The sequence below is a fragment of the Alosa sapidissima genome, chromosome 21 (assembly GCF_018492685.1).
Source record: "Alosa sapidissima isolate fAloSap1 chromosome 21, fAloSap1.pri, whole genome shotgun sequence".
Lineage (NCBI taxonomy): Eukaryota > Metazoa > Chordata > Actinopteri > Clupeiformes > Clupeidae > Alosa > Alosa sapidissima.
This window is the reverse complement of record NC_055977.1, coordinates 19,489,197-19,508,451: the sequence shown is the minus strand read 5'-3', so window position 1 is coordinate 19,508,451 and position 19,255 is coordinate 19,489,197. Positions and strand designations below refer to the sequence as shown.

At 40.5% G+C, this 19,255-nt stretch overlaps 2 protein-coding genes across 4 annotated transcripts; both read left to right on the top strand.

Annotated features, from left to right (window-relative positions):
• Positions 1-138: 138 nt before the first annotated feature.
• Positions 139-4,895, top strand: prcc (proline rich mitotic checkpoint control factor). Of its 2 annotated transcripts, XM_042076731.1 has the most exons (8): positions 139-600; positions 705-1,130; positions 1,227-1,274; positions 1,956-2,450; positions 2,883-2,960; positions 3,334-3,480; positions 3,944-4,009; positions 4,396-4,895. In XM_042076731.1, the coding sequence occupies exons 2-8, from the start codon at positions 816-818 to the stop codon at positions 4,480-4,482; spliced, it is 1,236 nt and encodes a 411-aa protein (XP_041932665.1). In that variant the 5' UTR covers positions 139-600; positions 705-815; the 3' UTR covers positions 4,483-4,895. The 2 variants fall into 2 exon arrangements, with proteins under 2 accessions (XP_041932665.1, XP_041932664.1); XM_042076730.1 differs by having other exon boundaries at positions 139-1,130.
• Positions 4,896-9,045: 4,150 nt separating this feature from the next.
• On the top strand, positions 9,046-17,996 carry mbpa (myelin basic protein a). 2 transcript variants are annotated; one of them, XM_042076733.1, is made up of 6 exons: positions 9,046-9,319; positions 12,101-12,169; positions 12,522-12,551; positions 13,441-13,461; positions 15,215-15,316; positions 16,266-17,996. In XM_042076733.1, exons 1-6 carry the CDS (start codon positions 9,200-9,202, stop codon positions 16,314-16,316), a joined length of 393 nt encoding a protein of 130 aa, XP_041932667.1. In that variant the 5' UTR covers positions 9,046-9,199; the 3' UTR covers positions 16,317-17,996. The 2 variants fall into 2 exon arrangements, with proteins under 2 accessions (XP_041932667.1, XP_041932666.1); XM_042076732.1 differs by having other exon boundaries at positions 9,050-9,319; positions 12,065-12,169.
• Positions 17,997-19,255: the final 1,259 nt, after the last annotated feature.

Here is a 19,255-nt window from a genome sequence, read left to right as displayed (position 1 = left end):
ATTTTGAACAAACCCAATATTCATTTGTGTGATTTTTGAAAATGAAATGTGAAGATGCTCTATATAAATAGATCTTATGTAGTGAGTTCATTGTCTTTGATTGCACTTTTACTTTTACTATAACTCTCCTCCGGATGTGAAATGTTTGTATTGCTTGTTGTAAGCAGCGTCCCATTTTAGTCTTGTCCCTGAAACTCGAATGGCCTAAAGAAGGAATTTTGATTCTTAACTAAGAGGGCATTCTTTATGAAGTATATTTAAGCCAAGGTAATTCTGCGTGAACTAGGCGTTAACAACAGTAGACGTGGCAAACGCTGTAATATGTTTTTGTCAGCTTTAGAATTAGCATGACTGACATGACTCGCTAATGTTTTCCCAACAAGCGCGCTAGCTAAGCTTGTTTCAAGTTAGTTATTTCGGCTATCCAGCTAACTACCTACGGTCGTATAAAGTAATTTAATCACTGTTTAGTTTTGTACAGGTAACGTTTTATGCAATATTTTAGTGGTGTTTATTGGTATGCTTCTTTAGTTGCATCAGTTGCTAATTAGGCGTCCAGTTATCACATCGATCTAGGTAACGTTAACTTGCAGTATACAGGTGAGGTCAGCCTATCTACTGTCACGCATATTATTATCGGATTGGTTATGAGCACATGATGCTTGTACATTAGCGTTAAGTCTAACTTCCCCTGTTGTATTTAGGTCAAGCACGGGGATATCTGATAGGGTAAACGTGCTCCTTGGTAAGGTAAAACCTTTTAGGTGCATTAAATATATGTTTTTGTAACCGTTAGAATTACCCTAACCCCCACAATGTCTTTAGTAGCATATGGAAGTAGCGATTCTGACAGCGATTCAGACGACAAGCCCGTTAGTCGCCCAACAGTAAGCAAAATTGGAGGGGGTCTGTTTTCAACCCTGCCACCGCCGAAGAATGCTCTTCAGCAGAGTGTCACTAGAGGAAGTAACTTTTCTACAACAGACAACGGGTCGGACACTGTAGCGCCAGGTTTTATCAAGAAACCTCAAAGCAATGTGGAAGCGAAAGGTTTATTATTTGATTTGCCCAAGCCCAAGAAGAGGACAGAGCCAGTAAAAATCACCATTCCAGACATAAAGAATGCTGACGTGAGTACTGGGGCAGCATTCCTCACGGGGAATAGACTGTTAGGCGTACTTGCTTTGTTCTTGCAGTATTCTTATGCAGTATTTGTTTTTTGACAGTCCGACTCTGACGAGGATAAACCTGTGAAAAAGAAGAAAATTCCTCAGGTAAGTCAAGTGGAGTTAAATGCAGCTTGTTCAGTCATACTGTTGCAGATATAGTTAGGTTTTGTCATAGAATTGATGTACCATTAAGTATGGCTTTGTGGCATTAAATTAATGTTTATATATCATGAACCATGGGGTTGACTGGTTGTTATATAGATTGGTTGTTGTGCACAGTGCAGTGTTTCCCAGATAATTGAATTCCATTTGTGGTGGTTGGTTTGCAGAATTAACTTAAATGCAACAGTTTTTGACAAATTAGCACAGCGTGGTTATGATGACTAACCAGATTTTAAGCACAATTTAGTACAACCTGGAAAATCATTGTGTGATGGTCAATGTTAATATTGTGGTGGGCCGCCACAAATAAGTCAATGTATGGGAAACACTGCAGTGGTAACATCAGAGACAGCATGGCAACAATTTCAGGGCCTTCTCATGTTCTTCTGCAGTTCTCATGCGCTATTCCTAAATCAGACATGGGCAGGTGGTCTGAGGTTTTTATATATGACTTCAGAATTTTCCGATAACTTCAGGCACAGCTATGTTCCATACTTTAAGCCCTGTAGTTGTCATAATTAATGTGAACGTATGTCAACATGTCAATGTACACTGTATTTCCTAGGCCTAGATGTATTGTTGATTTGAGTTAAAGTCTGTATCTATTTGGTCTCTTCCTTCCAGGGCAGTGGACTATCCGCTTTGCTTCCACAACCCAAAAACCTGGTCGTGAAAGAGACCAACCGTTCGTTAGTGCCACATTCCCTCACCAAGCACGCGGCCCCGGCCTCACGGACTCAGACAACCACCCCCAAGAGCCTGTCCAGCTCCACCAATGCCTCCCCCTCAGCCATCAAGGCCGCGGCCAAGTCCGCTGCCATGCAGCTCGCAAGACAGATGGCCGCTGACGAGGAGGCCAGTGACGAGGAGCTGACCCCCGAGAACTACTTCTCCCTGGGCGAGAGCGCGCAGCCCCCCCTGCTGGTCCCCAAGGACGACACGCTGCCCTCCGGACTCCCCCCGCCCCCCGGTACGGAGAACGCCCCGCTGCAGTTTGCCGCCCGCCTGCCGGGTTACGTGGGCGAAGGTGCTGACTTTGATGTCCAGCAGCAACAGCAGGCAGGCTACCAGCAGTTCCAGGATGCATCTGGCGAGCCAGGCGTGGAACCCGCCAGTGAGGTAGGTATCAGATGAGCTCCTTAGCATAATTTGTATAATTATACACTTACCTGACGTGCAGAGTGGGCTATAAGTGTATTTGTGACACATTCAGCTTGTGTAGTTGGATCAGAGATAACACATTAAATATTGTTTCATTACATTTCCTTGCCTGATGAGATGGGTGGGGTTGCTGCTATCATTTGAACTGCCAGCAGATGGCATGTATCGTAGGCCTTCTTAAGCCTGGGATTAGACTGTTGTCACCATCCCCCCATGCCATTATACATACTCAAATGTGTGCACACCCAGAGTGGCTTGAAGAACAGTTTGCCCATATGTTAGTGAAAAAAGGCTTCTGTATGTGTACAGCTTACATGAGAATTCATTTTTCAGGCCTGATAGTTTTCTGTTGTAGTATAGCGTCATGATGATGTGATGTGCTACCTGCAGGGCTACTATGCTGGTGGGTACTATCCTGAAGCAGACACTGAACAGGCTGGATCATCCTCGCTGTTTGATGATGAGGCAGTAAGGACAAATATTACTTCTCAATGTTGTCAATTAGAATAAAAACACCATCATTACAAATATGTTGGAAAATGTTCCCGCTGGCAAATTTTAAAATGTTTTTTTGGGGGGCTTTTAGATTTAAAGTACAGCACTGACCTTTGCATTATATCATTAAAACATGATAATATTAGTAGAGTTATCTAATAACTTTAGTGCAAACACACACACAGTATTTTCACCATAGAAGATCATTAAAAACATATTATACCTGTGCTATTTTGTAGATGTATTATTTCACACATATTTCACAGATAATTGGGTCAGGTTTTGCCTCTGTATTCCTGAATGACTCGCCCACCCTGAACTCCTGGCTCCTGTGCTCTTGTTGTAGTTCCGGCGGTTGCAGGGCAAAAGGAATCAGGGCAAAGAGGAGGTGAAGTTCCTGGAAATTCGAGGGGATGACCAGCTCAGTGGGACTCAGCAGTGGCTGACGAAGAACCTGTCGGAGGAGAAAGAGCAGCGCACGTCCTTCAGCAAGGTGAGGAGGAGAAGTCAGGATGACCCTACTCTCCCTATAATGTCCTTGATAATGGTAGGATGTCGTTTTCAGACTCCGTACAATTGGTATTTTCACTCTGGAGAATTGGTCTCTTATCCTACAGTTCGAAATCACCAGATGAGCAAGTAGTGCATTGTTGTTGAGATACTGGGGCTCTGGTAAGATGCTGGTAAATTATAAATAATTGCCTTCTGAGAATAAAGGTGAAGATGAGCAAAGTCTCCTCAATAAGCATAGGGACATTCTCATGGAGCCAAACATGACCTTGTAATGGGAGTGCATGTCTGGAGACAATGTGAAATGTTTAATAGGATGACCAAACATTATGACACTTATACATATGGTTCTATGAGACTGCAATACACAGCATTATGTTCATGATTACAAACTTCCTTCTTGACAAAGTTAAAATCAAACACTGTCTCCATTGTGTGCTTCATAGAAAAAGGGCGGACAACCTACTGGACAGCAGAGGCGCAAACACCAGATAACATATCTGATCCACCAGGTGAGTTCATAACCATGTCTGTGATGCTCATATGCTCAATGAAGGGAAAGGAAAAATAGTTCTGGAGCTCTTGTTTGAATCCACTCAGAGTTGTGGTGTTAGTTATGTTATAGAGCTAGCAAGCTCACCTTTGCAAAACAATTTAGCTGGTTTGTATGACAGAATTTAAATGATGAAATGATGTAAATATGCATAAGGAGTTAAAGAGTTATAGTATTTTCAGACTATTCCATCTTAGTTTCATCTAGATCTGGAGTCATTTGGAGTACATGTGAAAATTCATCTATTTAGATTGACTTCAAGTAGTAAACCCAAAACTTTCCATTACTATTTTCCCTGTCCGCACCTAATAATTGTCATTATTTATATTCCTGCGTCAATCTCAGGCCAAGGAGCGGGAGTTGGAACTGAAGAACAACTGGGCTGACAACAAGCTCACCCGCAGGCAGACGCAAGCTAAATATGGCTTCTGAGGCTGTTGAGGGCGGCAGCCGCAGCATCCTGTACTTCCCTGTATAGCTCAAACAGCTCCACTGTCTATCACTCCACACAGCGGGGCACTGTGCAGGCTAGTGGAGGCATGCACTGTTTGTATGTGGTTAGTTTCAGTCCATTTTGAATTACTTCCACTCCCTGGGTTTGTCCTTTTGGAACTGTTCTTCAGTGTGTACTGTGTGTCCATCTCCCCAGCCAAGGAGCTATTGTGAATACGCAATGAGGTCAGTTTTCACTTGGTTCGTGCATAATCATCTCTTCCGAGAAGTCGTTGACTGAATTAATGGCATATTTCAAAGATGAAACACCTTTTTTTCCCCAGTCCTTGTAATTGACATATAAACGTCACCTATGTACATAAGAATGAACATTAAACCAAGGTATGATGTCATTTCCTTTGTGCCGAATAACATATTTTCACCATGCAGTTACTCCCTCCCCTCATTAGACCTTGCAACTTGTGTCCAATCAAAGGTCAAGGGGCAATCCATACCAATTCCAATATCTTGTGACAAGAAGACAAACATTGCTATATGTTTTTATAGCTAACCCATTTTAGCACTAATTGTTGTTCCCAAGTGCTGAAGCTCAGACTACAAAACCAAACCATAATCATACTTGCACCATCAATTTCCTTGATCACTGTTACCATAGGCAGTCCTGGAACCAAATGGATGTCTGCACAGGCAACACAATTAGATTGTAGGGACTATTGTTTGTCAGCATCTTGCTCAACCTGTCACCACAAGAAGTACTTTATTTCCAAGTATCATTTTAACACCTCCACCGGCAAAATGGACCAGTTTATGTATTTCCCTACTATTTGGCTAAGAACTCGCTGTATGTATCCTCACTCTTCAGTCCATCACATTTAGGGCTTGTTAACCTAGAGCCACCATTTAAGCAGCTTTTAATAATATTGAATTATGTGTGTGTATGTGTGTGTTTGTGTGTGTGTGTACGTGTGTGTGTACGTGTGTGTGTGTGTGTGTGTACAAGTAGTTGTAAGGGTGTTATACTTTTGTCTGCAACTGATGCAATGAAGGCCAGCAGTATCACTTCCCTGACTTAAAGAAGTGTGTATGTAGACGCTGCTTGAAAAGCAAAAGCTGCCCTGCCCTGTTAATGTGTCCTTAGATAAAGAAACGTGAAATAATAAAATAAAATCACTTGAATTCCCTGCCCATTCAAAGACATCTTACAAAGCCTTTCCCTCACTCCATCAGAATTAGAGGTGACCAGTAATGCTCATCATGACTCAGAGCCTTAATGCAAGCAAATTTGTATTTCTCCCCACATCTTCATTTGTAAGTTCCTTTGAAATACAGACACCCATTACTTCTCTGTGTGTTTTATTGGCTGTTCATCCCTTGACCTCATAGCCATTGCATGCACTAAATGAAGGAGATGGCCCAGACCCTGAAGTTATTGGCTCAAAACACTCATATAGCCATTCCCTTGGCTTTGTGCTAGTAAATTATGTGTTATATTTATTAGTGACTAAATTCCCAGTCGTCTTGACTTGATGCTCAAGCAGTTTGAAGCAAGGTGTTGTGTAAATGAAGGAGATGGCCCAGACCCTAAAGTTATTGGCTCAAAACACAAGAAACCTACATTAATCTACTGAAAAGCATTTTCAAAAATGGATTTCATATAGCCATTCCCTTGGCTTTGTGCTAGTAAATAATGTGTTATATTTATTAGTGACTAAATTCCCAGTTGTCTTGACTTGATGCTCAAGCAGTTTGAAGCAAGGTGTTGTGTTTGTGTGTGGCATCACAGATGCATTTGTCCACATTTGGGAACATAATATCACAACAAATCTAGTTAAAATCATTAGCATGTAAATTCATTTAAAGGTAATCTGAATGAAAAGTAACTTCAAATTGATCTAGTAACAAATCAGCCCCCTTTTAAGCAAGGCCACACACAGAGCTTTTGTGACACATTAGCTCAGTGAGCCAAAGGCCTGTCCTTACATTGTCCCCTTTGGCGGACAAACAAATCTATGCTAATTCCACCATGGTAGCTAGCCAATGATTCCATCAACACTTGGCAAATCTTTTTCCTCTACTAGAGATACATATAATGCAACCGTTTGTGTTGCTTTACAACAATAAAACTCCCTCGCCTTCTGCCGGCCATAGGCAAAGAATTTCATGATGTCAAATACGATAGATATTTACAATGGAATGTTTACCATAGCGGCAGAATGTGTGTATCTTTTTCATCAGCTGCAACAATGTCCTTTTCACACAGAATGAAAATGTGACGCTGTTAACTTGGCCAACAGTGTAGAGTATGCAGCTTAATTTAAATATCAATAGCATCTGCAGTTCCTTATCAGTATCAGTGTTTCATATCAATAAACTATTTTCTACACACAGTAAAGTTGGAATTTAAACAGGTCGTTTACCAATTGCTCTTGTTAAAAAAAAAAGATGTAGTGACCTAATGCTATTATTGGCTTGCAGGTGTGCAGTATCTGTTAGTTTTATCTACAATATTCCAAAAATAGATGATCTTTTCCAAAAAATCAGTTCAGCCCAAATTGTTGTCAATGAATAGACCTTTGTTTGGAAGCACTCTTTTTTTGTAACTTTGGCTGTTTTTGAGGAGGAAGGCAATGGAGAGGTCATGCCAACCAAGTAAAGTTCTTGTACATTGACCCATCATGCAGAATAACATAGCCCTCTACCTTGCACTGTGACTCTCCCATTGCTACAATTGCTAGAAGAATCGCTTCCAGCTGCAGTGTGGGTGATTTGGCCCAAACGCTGCATGCCTCTCAAAGTGGGGGGCTATACAGCTTAGCTCCATGGCTGCCATTGTCTTTCGCTGTGCTCCTCCTTGACCCCTGCCAAGACAACAAAGCCCCGCGTCTTCTGAGCACAAGGGCACGAACAGTGTGACCTGCCTACTCCCTGCATTCCTGCCGGCTATCTCCGCGCTGCCAGTGGGCGCACACCAGAGGCACGGCAGGGCTGACAGACCAGCCTCTGTGGATGCGGCGTGATGGACAAACAACGGCCCGGATTCCAGCAACGGGCTTCAGAATGAACCGCAGTTGTTGGGGTTCGCCCATGCTGCCATATGGTATGGCACATGTAATGAATGCATCCGCTGAGGCATACCCATGCAAAAAGGAAAGCAAGCAAAGGATAGATTGCCCATGCTCTTGTGGATACATTTAATCAGTGCAAACATACAGTACTGGTGGACTTAAGGTGACTTTTCTGTCATTGGCAGGTAGCTATTGACCTAAATTGGGTCTCCAGTATTTCAGGATGCCATTTCATGCAACACTGGAGGACTTACCAGTAATTACCTGAATTGTCACTGGAGCCCAAGTCCTGCAACAAGAAGTAGACTGATAAACAAACAACAATACTGAAAATCCATCTTTTTTTAAGTTGCAAGTTGACATAAAATTCTTAATAAAAAATCTGTTTTAAAGGGTGTCTCAGTCACTCCGCCTATTACAAAACCTTATAAACTTTTGTTTCAGATCATAATGGCAATAAAGAATAATTGACTCCATTGCAAGACCTGGCAGAAGTCTAAATAACTTCCCTTTCACATGTTGGGGTATTATTTTTCATGTCAGTTATTCGCAAAAGACGATTCTGAGATACATCAGGAGATGACTCATTTGTGGCCCTCAGGTTTGCTTTCGACAAATGGAATCCATCTTTCAGGGGGAACTCCGTTCATATTCGAGCAACAGGCCAAAATAACCACACTACAAAAGCCAACTGAGTTGAAAATATTTGTATGCTATGCTATTAGACTTCATGCAACATAACACACCACAGAAGTCACTTTGTTCTTTGTTCCCACTGGTCCCCTTTCAAAAAGCCTTCACGTTAATTTTTAAACATCACAATTTTCTTTCAGTGGCATAACATTGTATTTGAGGATATTGTCACAAAGCAATAATTGTAGTAATAGTTTGATAAATAATGACTGTTATAAGTCTTCCTCAATTCAAAATAAATGTATTAATTAAATAGATTGTGACCTTGAAAGACCTCGGCCATTGTCATTTTTGGACAACCCCATGACAGAATCTCTCTGTATTCAACGCATCATATATCTGCACTGTATAGGTCCATATATTCTTTTATATACTCAAAGGAATTGACTTTGTACTGAATTTAAAGCATGAAACATCTATAAGACATATCAAAATGTAATCTTTTTGTGAAATAGGTAGAAATCATCCGTTAACAATGGCTCTTTTGTGCCATGGGACTGTTTTGCATTGTGGCCAGGTTCTTGTGCATAGACAGGCCTTGTTTATTTGAAGCAGATGCAGACCCATCGAACAATGGCTTCCCCTCAACGGACGGCAGTGACAGACTCGAGAGGTCACAGGCACGGAGGGTCCAAAGACTGCTTGGCACAATAGGGCCACGCCCACTACTGATGTAGCCCCGTGGACCCACCTCATCTCCCATGATGCTTTGCAACTGTGGGGTGTGTGTGTGTTGGGGGAGACGGGGGGTGATGGGGGGGGGGGCATATCTTCAAAGACCAACTCTCAGCCCTGGGTGAGTTGAAGTTGAAGCGACAGAGGACTGTGGAGGATTTATAGGCAGGACTGGTGTGGCAGTGTGGATCGTACTCAGGGCTCCAAGTAACTCCAGCTGTTAGAAGACCTGTAGCCATCCAAGCCAGAGAAACAAAGTCAGCATGGCCACTGCAAGCACCTCAGGTCAGAGTGCCTTCGGACTGGGCAGGAAAAAGAAGGCTCCCGGGCTCCTGGACCAGATTGGCAAATTCTTTGGAATAGACAAGAAGAAAAGAGGCAAGGTAAGTCTCAAGGGGTCTTTGTGTTATGTGGAGAGGATGGTATTCATATGCTACTCCATATTTGCAATGCATTAGCAATGCATTAACTGAGTTTAAAGTATGTATTATTTAAATTCTGAAAAAAGATTCCGAGGATGCTATAATTGCACTCATTTAAGTTTTAAATTGGCTGAATTTCAAGAAAGGTTCTTATGAGTTCAAAATGCCTTATACAACCAAAAAAGGAATAATTGCTGCCTTGTGTGTGGACGACATGCAAAGTGACATGCCATTTTAAAAAGCCACATGCATTTCTGTTTGAGACAGTGGACGGCTGTGCCTTAATTGGCCTGTGTGTGGTAATGCAGACATGGCAGAAAAGCTATTGTACATGAACTATGAGTTCATGTCGCAGTCAAAATAGATGAGCTAACCTCTTTTAAACGTCATCAGCCCAATGTGTCCCTCCAGTGTGTTCAGTTGTGTCACTAAGTGGATGATGACACCCGTTTTAGTGACTTAATCAAAATGTGTAGAGAGAGACATAAAATGAGGACATGGTGGATGTGGACTGGTGATCTGTGGTTGCCCCGGGGTCAGGGAAAAGAGAAGCTCTGTTAGATTATAATGAACAAAACTTTCCATGGCATGTATATTGTACTTGCCACATCAGTACAATTGATAGAAAAATAGCGCAATACTGCTCACTTAAGGAACGGCATCAGATTTATTTAATACAGTGATGTTTAGGTCAGTCAGACCTTCACTGGAGTGTTTGTCAGAGTAGCTGCCACATCAGACATCAAAGCCAGCTGGAGTAACTGGGTAGGGTAACTGGGGTAACTACTTGGTTAGAGAAAACCCCACATTTGGTGTAAACTGAATAAGGTGCCAGCTATTTGTTTTCCACCTAATAAAGCAAGCAATAAAGCATTACATTACTCCTAAAGCTTTTGGTAAATGCTTGAAAAGTAGTGGTGTATGTCTTTGAAAGGACATTTTTAGACATGATTTGTATGTGCAGAATAATTGTTGTAGGCTGTGGGTGTATTATCAATCCATTATTTCTCTGTTGGTAGAACCAGTGTGTCATGTGCAAAAATGTTTTAGCGTGTGGGAGGAAAGTTATGCATTACAGAGAGGAGAGTGGCTACGAGCACGCACATCAATCATGTTTCAGTGACAGGAACAGAATATACTCAACTCAGTTTATTGGTTATTTTAAGCTTTGTTATAATTCAACTATTCTGCATAGTTGACCTTATCATGCTCAACAATATGTCATGGATGAGAAAGAGAGAGCCTTGCAAAGAGTATGTACATATTTCACGCATGCTACATAAATCTTAATTTCTCTTTAGGAATTTCTCTTTTGGGAATTTCCTATGTGAGCAAACTTAGGACCAGCCTATGAAGCCCACTAGTGTGTCAAACTAGTTGTGTTCATGGTTGTGGCCAAAACATAGCAGTACCTTTACTTCCACACTACCCTATTGTTGTCTAGATTCATAGGTTTATTTTGGGATGGGAGAACAGCAAACAGAACTAATGCTGGACTATATGCGTCACTTGGACTATGATCAACATGGAGGTCATATCTAGCATCAATGCTTGCACTTGTTTGCCAATGGACTTGGTGTCCATGAGGAGCATTGATGGGTGTATGTGACATCTGAGACATTGGGAGGGTCCCCTCTAGGGTAAGACATGACAGCATAGGGAGAGCCTCGTCCACAGTGCTGGGCTGTTTGCCCAACCTGTTGCCACAGGGCCAAGGGGTTTATGTGAGGACTGGAGAATGACATAGATAGTGTAATGAGTGTGGATGCATTTATCTGCTCTATTTGTGTTTTTGACCATGTATAACAAAAGTGATTGTCCTCTACGTGGTGCTTTAAATAGTCACTTTTTTTTTTTATGAATGCAGATGAGGTGCTGATATAAAAGGAACAAAACTGCTAACTACCATAATTCTGCAAAGCTTCATGAAACCTTGAGTCCTATAACTAGAGTAATGGTCAATGCATATAGCTAATGTGTACAAAAGAATGTAAACTATTTTCAGATATTTTAATATACATACTGAGGATGACCCCTTTAAAACATCCTTTTCCATATCATCATCATATGAGTTAAGATAGTTTGTTTTCCCTATAACTGCAACATGTAGTGTAAATTGAAGAATCCTCATCATTTTGCAGTGAGATGCAACCGATGATCTCATGATCACCTCTGGTGGGTGCTGAGTTTCTGTGCACGTCATCAAAAATGCAAGTGGGTGCTGCAGCTTCCGAATAAATCTTCTTTCTATGGAAGAACCCCACCCATGAACCTACACCTAGCTTCCCACTCAAAAAATTCTCCCTCATTGCCTCTCTATCCATGACTTTTTATGGCATGAGCACTAGGGGGCGCCATTAGTGTTAGTGGATGTCCAACTATAACCAAATGCACATAGATGTATTGACTAAATTGTAAACTTTGTTCAGAAGCTTTGCCATGATGAGATTATGTGACAACTACTCATGGGGCATACTGTGTCTTTAAATGACCACCTACCCTTAAACGTTTTTTAAAAAAAGTGTAATCATTACATTTATTGACATACAGTGAAGTGCTCATAATGTGTATAACCATGCAACTGTGACTGAAATTAATCTACATGTTTTACAGGAGCATAATGTGACATTGGCATGTCTTCTAGGAGTCTGTACGCAAGACAATCTTACCTTTTAGGGGTTTTAAGTGATACTATTTTACTTTAAGGGATCTTTCCGTGGTCACCTGTCATCCTCACCCCAGAGGCCTCAGCACTCCTCATCTCGTCGCCGTGGAGATGAAAATGTGGTGGTACACTTCTTCAGGAGCTTTGTGAGTGAACCTATACCATGTACTCTGTACAATAAATCCAATGATTTCTGTGTTTACTGATGCTGCTAAAATGGCTTAAAAGGGCATACATGTTATACTGTGTAATGAGTATGTGATATAAGTATTTGACTAATTTAATATATAAATAAATAAGAATATACATTTAATATATATTACATAATGACCCAGTATCAGTAGACCTCAAAGTCATATTCAGTTACTTTAGTTTTAAGCATGATATGTGTATTTGCACCCTACTCTAGCTTGTGAACATGAACAAATGAGAAGTGAGAGATTGAGGATTTTTATGATGTTGTTAGATGGTATTTCATGGATTTGTTTCTCTTTTTAGGTGTCTTCATCCCCCCGTCCAAGGTCAAGGGTAAGTAATGTGTCCCTCACAAATACTCATACACTGTTGACATTGAAGAGCAGCCAACATCCAATTGTGATATAATGTCACTGATTAAAAGGTGTGGTTTGTAGATTTCTAATTAAATAATTAGAATGTAAAAATATATTTTTCTCCACGCTAGCTAGCTGAAATATAGAGATCTCGGGATACATGTGTTCCAGTCATCTGGTTGCTCTGGGTGTTTTACATTTTTGTAATGTTGTGTGATTTTAATAATGTACAATAATACCAGTGGACACAATCTTTCCACTTTTCTTAAGAATTGCACCTTCTACATTTGGAAACATTTCCCCAAACAACAATTGGCACCATTTGATAGTTTAACATGGCCACCAATCAGAGAGTACTGCATGCACACTCAAATTGTGATTCTCTCTGTGATAAGTCTAAAGCATGCGTCTAAAGGTGAGCAGCCTATTAAGAACATAACTTTTTTTATCTGATAATTTCTTTAACAAAAACTTTAGCTTTTTGCATCACAAGTGATGATGTGAACAGAACAGTTCCCAGGCTTGTGGACAAAAGGGAAAAGTTGGGAAATGCAAAACAGATTTGTGCATCTGACTAAAAAGTAGTAGACTATACTGTTGAAGGTTGGCTCTCACACACAAAAATGGTTCTAGATGTTGACGTGCCAATTGAACCAAGATGTTAGAAGGCACTGTATAAATCTACTTGCATAATCCTGTCAAAGATATGGTGGTGTAATCCTGTGAGCTTCATCCTGTTAAACTTCATGGATGTTTCTGGGCAAATCTCACTGGCATTATTTAGCAGGACCCAAGAGCCTTCGTTGCTCAGTTCTTCATTGCTGAGGTGACTTGACGCATCATGTTCTTATCTCTTTTGTCCTTAGTGGAGAGAGTTCCTGAGTTTGGTATGTCAAGTATGATTTGGACTAAAAACCTTATTCCATTCACAGACCTGAGTGTGACCGGTTTCTGACAAGACCCCCTGCCTCTTTGTCTTGTCTCTAATGATGGTGTTGTCTTCTCCTTTAATGACCTTTGATGTTGCTTCCCCTCCTGTCTTATTCACTGCTTGTGTGCCATCTCCATCTGATTTCTCTTGTTCTACTCAACCAGGTTAGGGGAATTATTACACATTTCGATTAGCCTAGATGAACCCAGACAAACCTGTTAGCAAATTTGAATTTGCATATAGCCCGATATCAGTATATATCAATGCATCTTCTCAACAGGAGACTTAGTATGATTGTGACTCAGTTTTTCCCCAAAGAGAACATACATTAATGTTCAATAGTGACACTTGAAAAAATAGTGTGCTATTGCCAGTAATATCATCCCTATCCATTAGGTATCATGTTAGAATATTCATGGTAGGATGTTGCCTTAGGAATACATCACCAGCATTTGCTACAAAAAGTTGAATACATATAAGATATAGATGGCAGACATCCCATTGAACTTCACTGCTTTGTTGTCACAGCTAGCTAAGAAATTACCCCCCTGGAATTGAAGCCCTGATACTATGAAACCAGAACAGTTGTCTGTCTTTTTTTCTGGCACGGCGGTCCAGAACGAGTGTGTGCTTCTGGATGGCTTTGACACAGCGGAACTTTTTATGCACCGCACCCGGTAAAGCATTTTCTCTCTTAGGGGTTCCTGACTCCTCTGTCCCTCCCTCCCTACACCCTAACAGCCTCTCCTTGGTCCGTCAGACTTCATTTCAACAGTAAGAACATATGTCTCAGACACACTGAAAGTGGTCAAGGATGCTAGATTGAGAAATGCTGCAAGCTAAAATGGTCCTTGACCAAATTAGAAATGAGAAAGCATTATTAAATAGTGAGGGCCTATGTGTTAATTACATGGGTAACCCCTCAGTTTGTTGTTTGTTTAGTGTGTCGGTGTCTTGTGTTGAAATGGAGTCCTTAATGTTGACTGATGTATCTCTGTCCTAATCACCATCATCTTCTTGTGGCTGGACATAGCTACCCTTGAGCTATGTACAAACTTGGTCTGTTTTACCTGCATGCATTAACAGTCCCATTGGAGAAGAGGTCTTCCTCTCTTCCCTTTTTGATCATAATAATACAGATTCCAATCCAGCATTGATTGTCAACTCTCAATGCTGTCATTTCAGTAGCACATACATAATACATGAACAATGTAACAAGTAATACATGAACAATGACCAAAAAAGTATGGATGTTCTCATGGTACTATAGTAATTTATTTTATAATTAAATAGAATTCTAGATGTTGTTTTGGATTAGGGAAAACAAAAATATTGATATAGTATACAATTGTGATATTGCATTATTTATATTGCTGGTTAACCAGATGAGAACTATTGTAACAGCATTGAATGTTCTGCCTTGGTCATTATAGCAGAAACTTTTTGTTGAACTCTGTTCAATTTACTAAATCAAATAGTTGGGTATGGGTGAGGTCTGCTTGTTTACATGCTATTACATGTAATTACAACACAAACTTCCACCACCCACTGTAAAAGATGATAAAGACTTTATTGAATAATTTTTTTGTTTTTTGCTTGGAAATGTAGTCCATTCTGGACAAGCACATTAGTATTTATGCACACACACACACACACACACACACACACTCACACACAGTTTGGGTTCTGATAAGGGGCTATTTCTTCAGGGGGGCCCTAAGTCCTCGACGTCGCGTGCTGCAGAGAGCCTACGATCGCCACGCAGACGACGCCGAGACCAGAGCAACACACTCTCCCGAATCTTCAACCTGGTGAGACTTACAGGCTGTCAGGCCATGGGACCCCAAAGCCCTGCCCTTAGTTCACACTGCTGGCCATCTGGCAGTCTCCGCTAGTCCTACCTGGGTCTTGGCTGTGGTGACGGGCATTGCCATTGTATAACTTTACCCATTCTCTGTGACTTGTAACATGTAACTTCACAAATCCTGACACGAATCATGCGTCAGAATTTTTGCAATATCAGTGCATAACTGAATCACTCTACTTCAGAAATGGTGTATTTATAGTATAAATTTAATCTAATCCGTGTAATCTCTCACCAAAGACATAATTATCAAAGACAGCACTAGCCTAGTACTACTGTCTCACAGGTTAATATCTAACTATGTTGCCAATAGTGCCAATTGGTGAGCAAAATAAACTAGTAAATCATATTGTATTATCCATTGGTGAAAATATATTGAAATAGTGATTCTGCACATTTCATTTATAACACCATTATTGTGGTTAAAGCCATTTCCTGCAGCTGCTTTAAATCAGTGGTGCTTTCTTAACCTACTTCTATATTTACAGGTGTTACAACATTACTATGGACATAAGCTGACAATAACAATCAGTTTTCTTCTCTAAAATTTCATATAGTTACCTGTCTCACTCAGAGAAGAACTTGAAGGGCTAGCGAAGAGCTTGACACTTTGCACACAAATTGCCAAAATGGAAATGAGTAAAACATCCCTCATAACTGACAGTATGACAATCCTTATATAAGAGTGCAATATAACATCTTTCCTTTCCCCTCATGTCTGAAATCTCTTTTATGTGCTCTCTCTTTACTCTGGACTCCTACGTGGGAATTCAAACAAGACATGAATTACATGAGTTCCATCTAAGTGCTTATTTGAGTGTCTTAAGTGAGCTGAATGCACCCCCACCCCCACCATCTCTCTGTGAGTGAGACTGAGTACGTTGCTTCACCTGCAGGGAGAGAGCCGATCCCGCTCCCCCCCTAAACGCTGGAGCACCATCTTCTGAGCCCCCAGTGAACGACAGGAACACGGACGAACGTGTGAGAGAGTGCAGAGGCGGTGAAGAGTATGACGATGATGAAGAGAAGAAGAAGAAGGAGGAGGAGAAAGGAGACGGCTGTTTGACTGACTCAAGTTTTGAACAGATTAACAGACTAACGCCTGCCACCATTGCTTCTGTAGGACACAATCTAAGCAGTTAATTCACATGTGTGTATTACTGAGTGACAAGAAAACAAATGCAGCTGTTTGTCCATGCTAGAGGTACACTTCTAGTATCACTTCATTCATTCATAAGGTGTAACCGTATATTTATTTTCACAAAAGGCCTCCAAGTTTGCTGTGATAGATTAGTTATGTTTAAAGTGTTGAAATGCAAAAATAAGGAAAAATCTACTGAATACCTTTCCGGTCAGCATTAGACTACAGCCTAGCAGTCCATTTTAATTATTCCATCACTAAACTGACAACTGTGGAAGGCTTTAGAATCATCTGGTTGACCCTTCATCTTATTTTAGAACAACTCAGTAAGGCCACACCTGGAATCTGATCACCATACATACATAGATGCCAATATGAGTAGCTAATATATCTCATTTAAAATTCTTCCCAGACTAAGTATGTGAAGTGACTGTTGATATGTGTGAATATGCCTCACTCTGCAGAACCTGCTCAATCTGGAGGATCTTGATTTTTGTTTGTGGGTGTCTCTGTGTCTTTGTGTGTGTGCGTGTGAATGTGGTCTTCAAAAAGTTCTTTTTGTATAAGTGCTTGTGTGGGCTTTCTTTAAAAATACAAGGAGAGAGCAGTGAGTTTCTTTAAAATCTAGAATTTGCCATTCTTTTTACTTAACAAATTGAAATGTATCGTGCCTAATTGCAATACTTAAATCCCTATCCATATAGAGTGTTCCGAATAACACTGCATGAAATGTGCCCTTTCATTGAACTGCTGATACAAAAGCCTGCACAGTGCACTAAATGGCGTCTGTACACGTTTAAAATGTACAGGTTATCTGTAGGAATTCAACCACACCATTAAACCACCATCAAACATGGTCAGATGGTTTAAATGTTTCAGTTGAATTCCGTCAATTTAATTCACATAACCACTTCAGACCTACAGTAGCTATATAGCACCTCTATATGGGACGTGGAATTGTTTTACATTGCCTAACTACTCTTTATTAGTGTTTCCATTTGGAAGTAAAAATCTGTGAGTTGAATGGTGGCACCAAAAAGCCAGAGAAGGGGAAAGTAAATGAAAGTTGTCGAGAGGTTCATGACGATGAAAGAAAAGGTTTTGTGTTGGTGAAGAGTGACAGCATACATCTCTGAGGTTCTTTTTGCAATTTTTAAGATTATCTATTTATCCTTGCATGTATTATTGTTATTATTATTATTATTATATTATTATTATTCTGTCCTGTGGCTGTTGTTCGGTTTTTAATTTCCATGTATCTGTGCATGTAGTCGTTTTGAACAAGTTGAGTAGTGTTAAAAATCTAAATTGTTATATATGTTGGTGTCAAATCTGTCATAAACATGGTGCTAGCGATGCAGCATACAAAAATGCAAAATTAGTTATCGCAGTGTCTATATTATTCTGTACATTTCATAGTGTTACAACTTCAACCAATACCTAATGGTCTGCTTAACTTGAAATAAATATTTGGAACATACTCTTATCAACGCCTTTATGTTATGAGTTTGGAAACATAACATAAAAGATGATGCGACAAGTCTGAGATGGGCTAATGATGTATTTTATTTAAGACACCTATAGGTTATGCAAAAATACTTCATCATAATGGCATAGGCCACAGTGACTGGCACCTAAATCCATTCAAGTAGTGTCTCCCACCAACAGAGGACACCACTGAGTGAAGAGAATATGTTGAGCAAGATTGACACACAAGACCAGAAATCAGCAATCTGAAAATCCTCCTGCAGTGTCTTTTGTCACAGCTAGTGGTCATGAATTTTCTATAATTCACAACCAAATGATGGTTCCAAGGGATTGTGTGACTCTTTCTATCACTCAGTTATTGTTTAAAAAAGTAACCCCACTTATTAACCGAGGTTTCATTGATTAGTTTCTACCCAAGGCAGCTACTCGAAGGCAAACTACTTTATGCTGTGTTATGAACTTTCCAGATGTCAGTGTAAGAACATTTATATAATTTATGGAAAGCATGCAGATTGTTCCAATCAAAGCCAAAATATGTTTAACTTGCCCCTGTAGGGCAAGACATCCTAGTTATCTCGGCAGCAGATGGCTGAAGGACCTTATGAGGTAATCAATGTTATCAGCTGCTGCTCGGAATGGTACGTCCAAGCAGTAAATGTTGGACAGAAGCTTGTGTGAACACTCTGAATTCCTTTGGTTTGGAGCTGCAGGAAACAGCTTCAGTTTACAAAGGTCTAGAGAGGTGGTTTGTGTTGCACATCCAGTAATCCAATAATCATTTGGGCCACATATAGCAATACATAATTTCCTACTATGAATAGTGCTCTTTGGAATGTGATTGTGAATGCACAGTGCTTGCATAACTTACCACCTCTGAGTTGTAAGCCCTGCATGGCTTAAACAGCCAGAGACCTAACCAATGATGACGACACATCCACCAACAACACAGGCCAGCTTTTCACTGTCTCCTGACAGTGCAAATAAATTAGGAACCATTTAGACAATGCTGCAAACATGTTTTGCTCCTCTTAGAGTGCCTAATGAAGTTTGCATCCTGTCCTAGTGCTAATTACAGGCAATGACAGGCTGTGAGATAAAAGTGAGGGTCTGATTTGATGGATGATATGTCGCTGGGGAAATATGATTTCTACACTTAATTGACAAGGGAGGGTTGTGTTCAGCATGTGCTCTATGTGATCGCAACAAAATGTCAAACAGAACCTGCTTGCATGAGAAGCTTTTTAATGATTTCAACCA

What these genes read in the sequence shown, in the direction of transcription:
- prcc (XM_042076731.1), top strand. Translation starts at nt 816, where the DNA reads ATGTCTTTAGTAGCATATGGAAGTAGCGATTCTGACAGCGATTCAGAC. An exon ending in CAGACATAAAGAATGCTGAC is followed by an intron (nt 1,131 to 1,226) that starts GTGAGTACTGGG and finishes GTTTTTTGACAG; the next exon opens with TCCGACTCTGACGAGGATAA. An exon ending in CGCTGTTTGATGATGAGGCA is followed by an intron (nt 2,961 to 3,333) that starts GTAAGGACAAAT and finishes CTCTTGTTGTAG; the next exon opens with TTCCGGCGGTTGCAGGGCAA.
- mbpa (XM_042076732.1), top strand. Translation starts at nt 9,200, where the DNA reads ATGGCCACTGCAAGCACCTCAGGTCAGAGTGCCTTCGGACTGGGCAGG. An exon ending in TACACTTCTTCAGGAGCTTT is followed by an intron (nt 12,170 to 12,521) that starts GTGAGTGAACCT and finishes TTCTCTTTTTAG; the next exon opens with GTGTCTTCATCCCCCCGTCC. An exon ending in TCTCCCGAATCTTCAACCTG is followed by an intron (nt 15,317 to 16,265) that starts GTGAGACTTACA and finishes CTTCACCTGCAG; the next exon opens with GGAGAGAGCCGATCCCGCTC.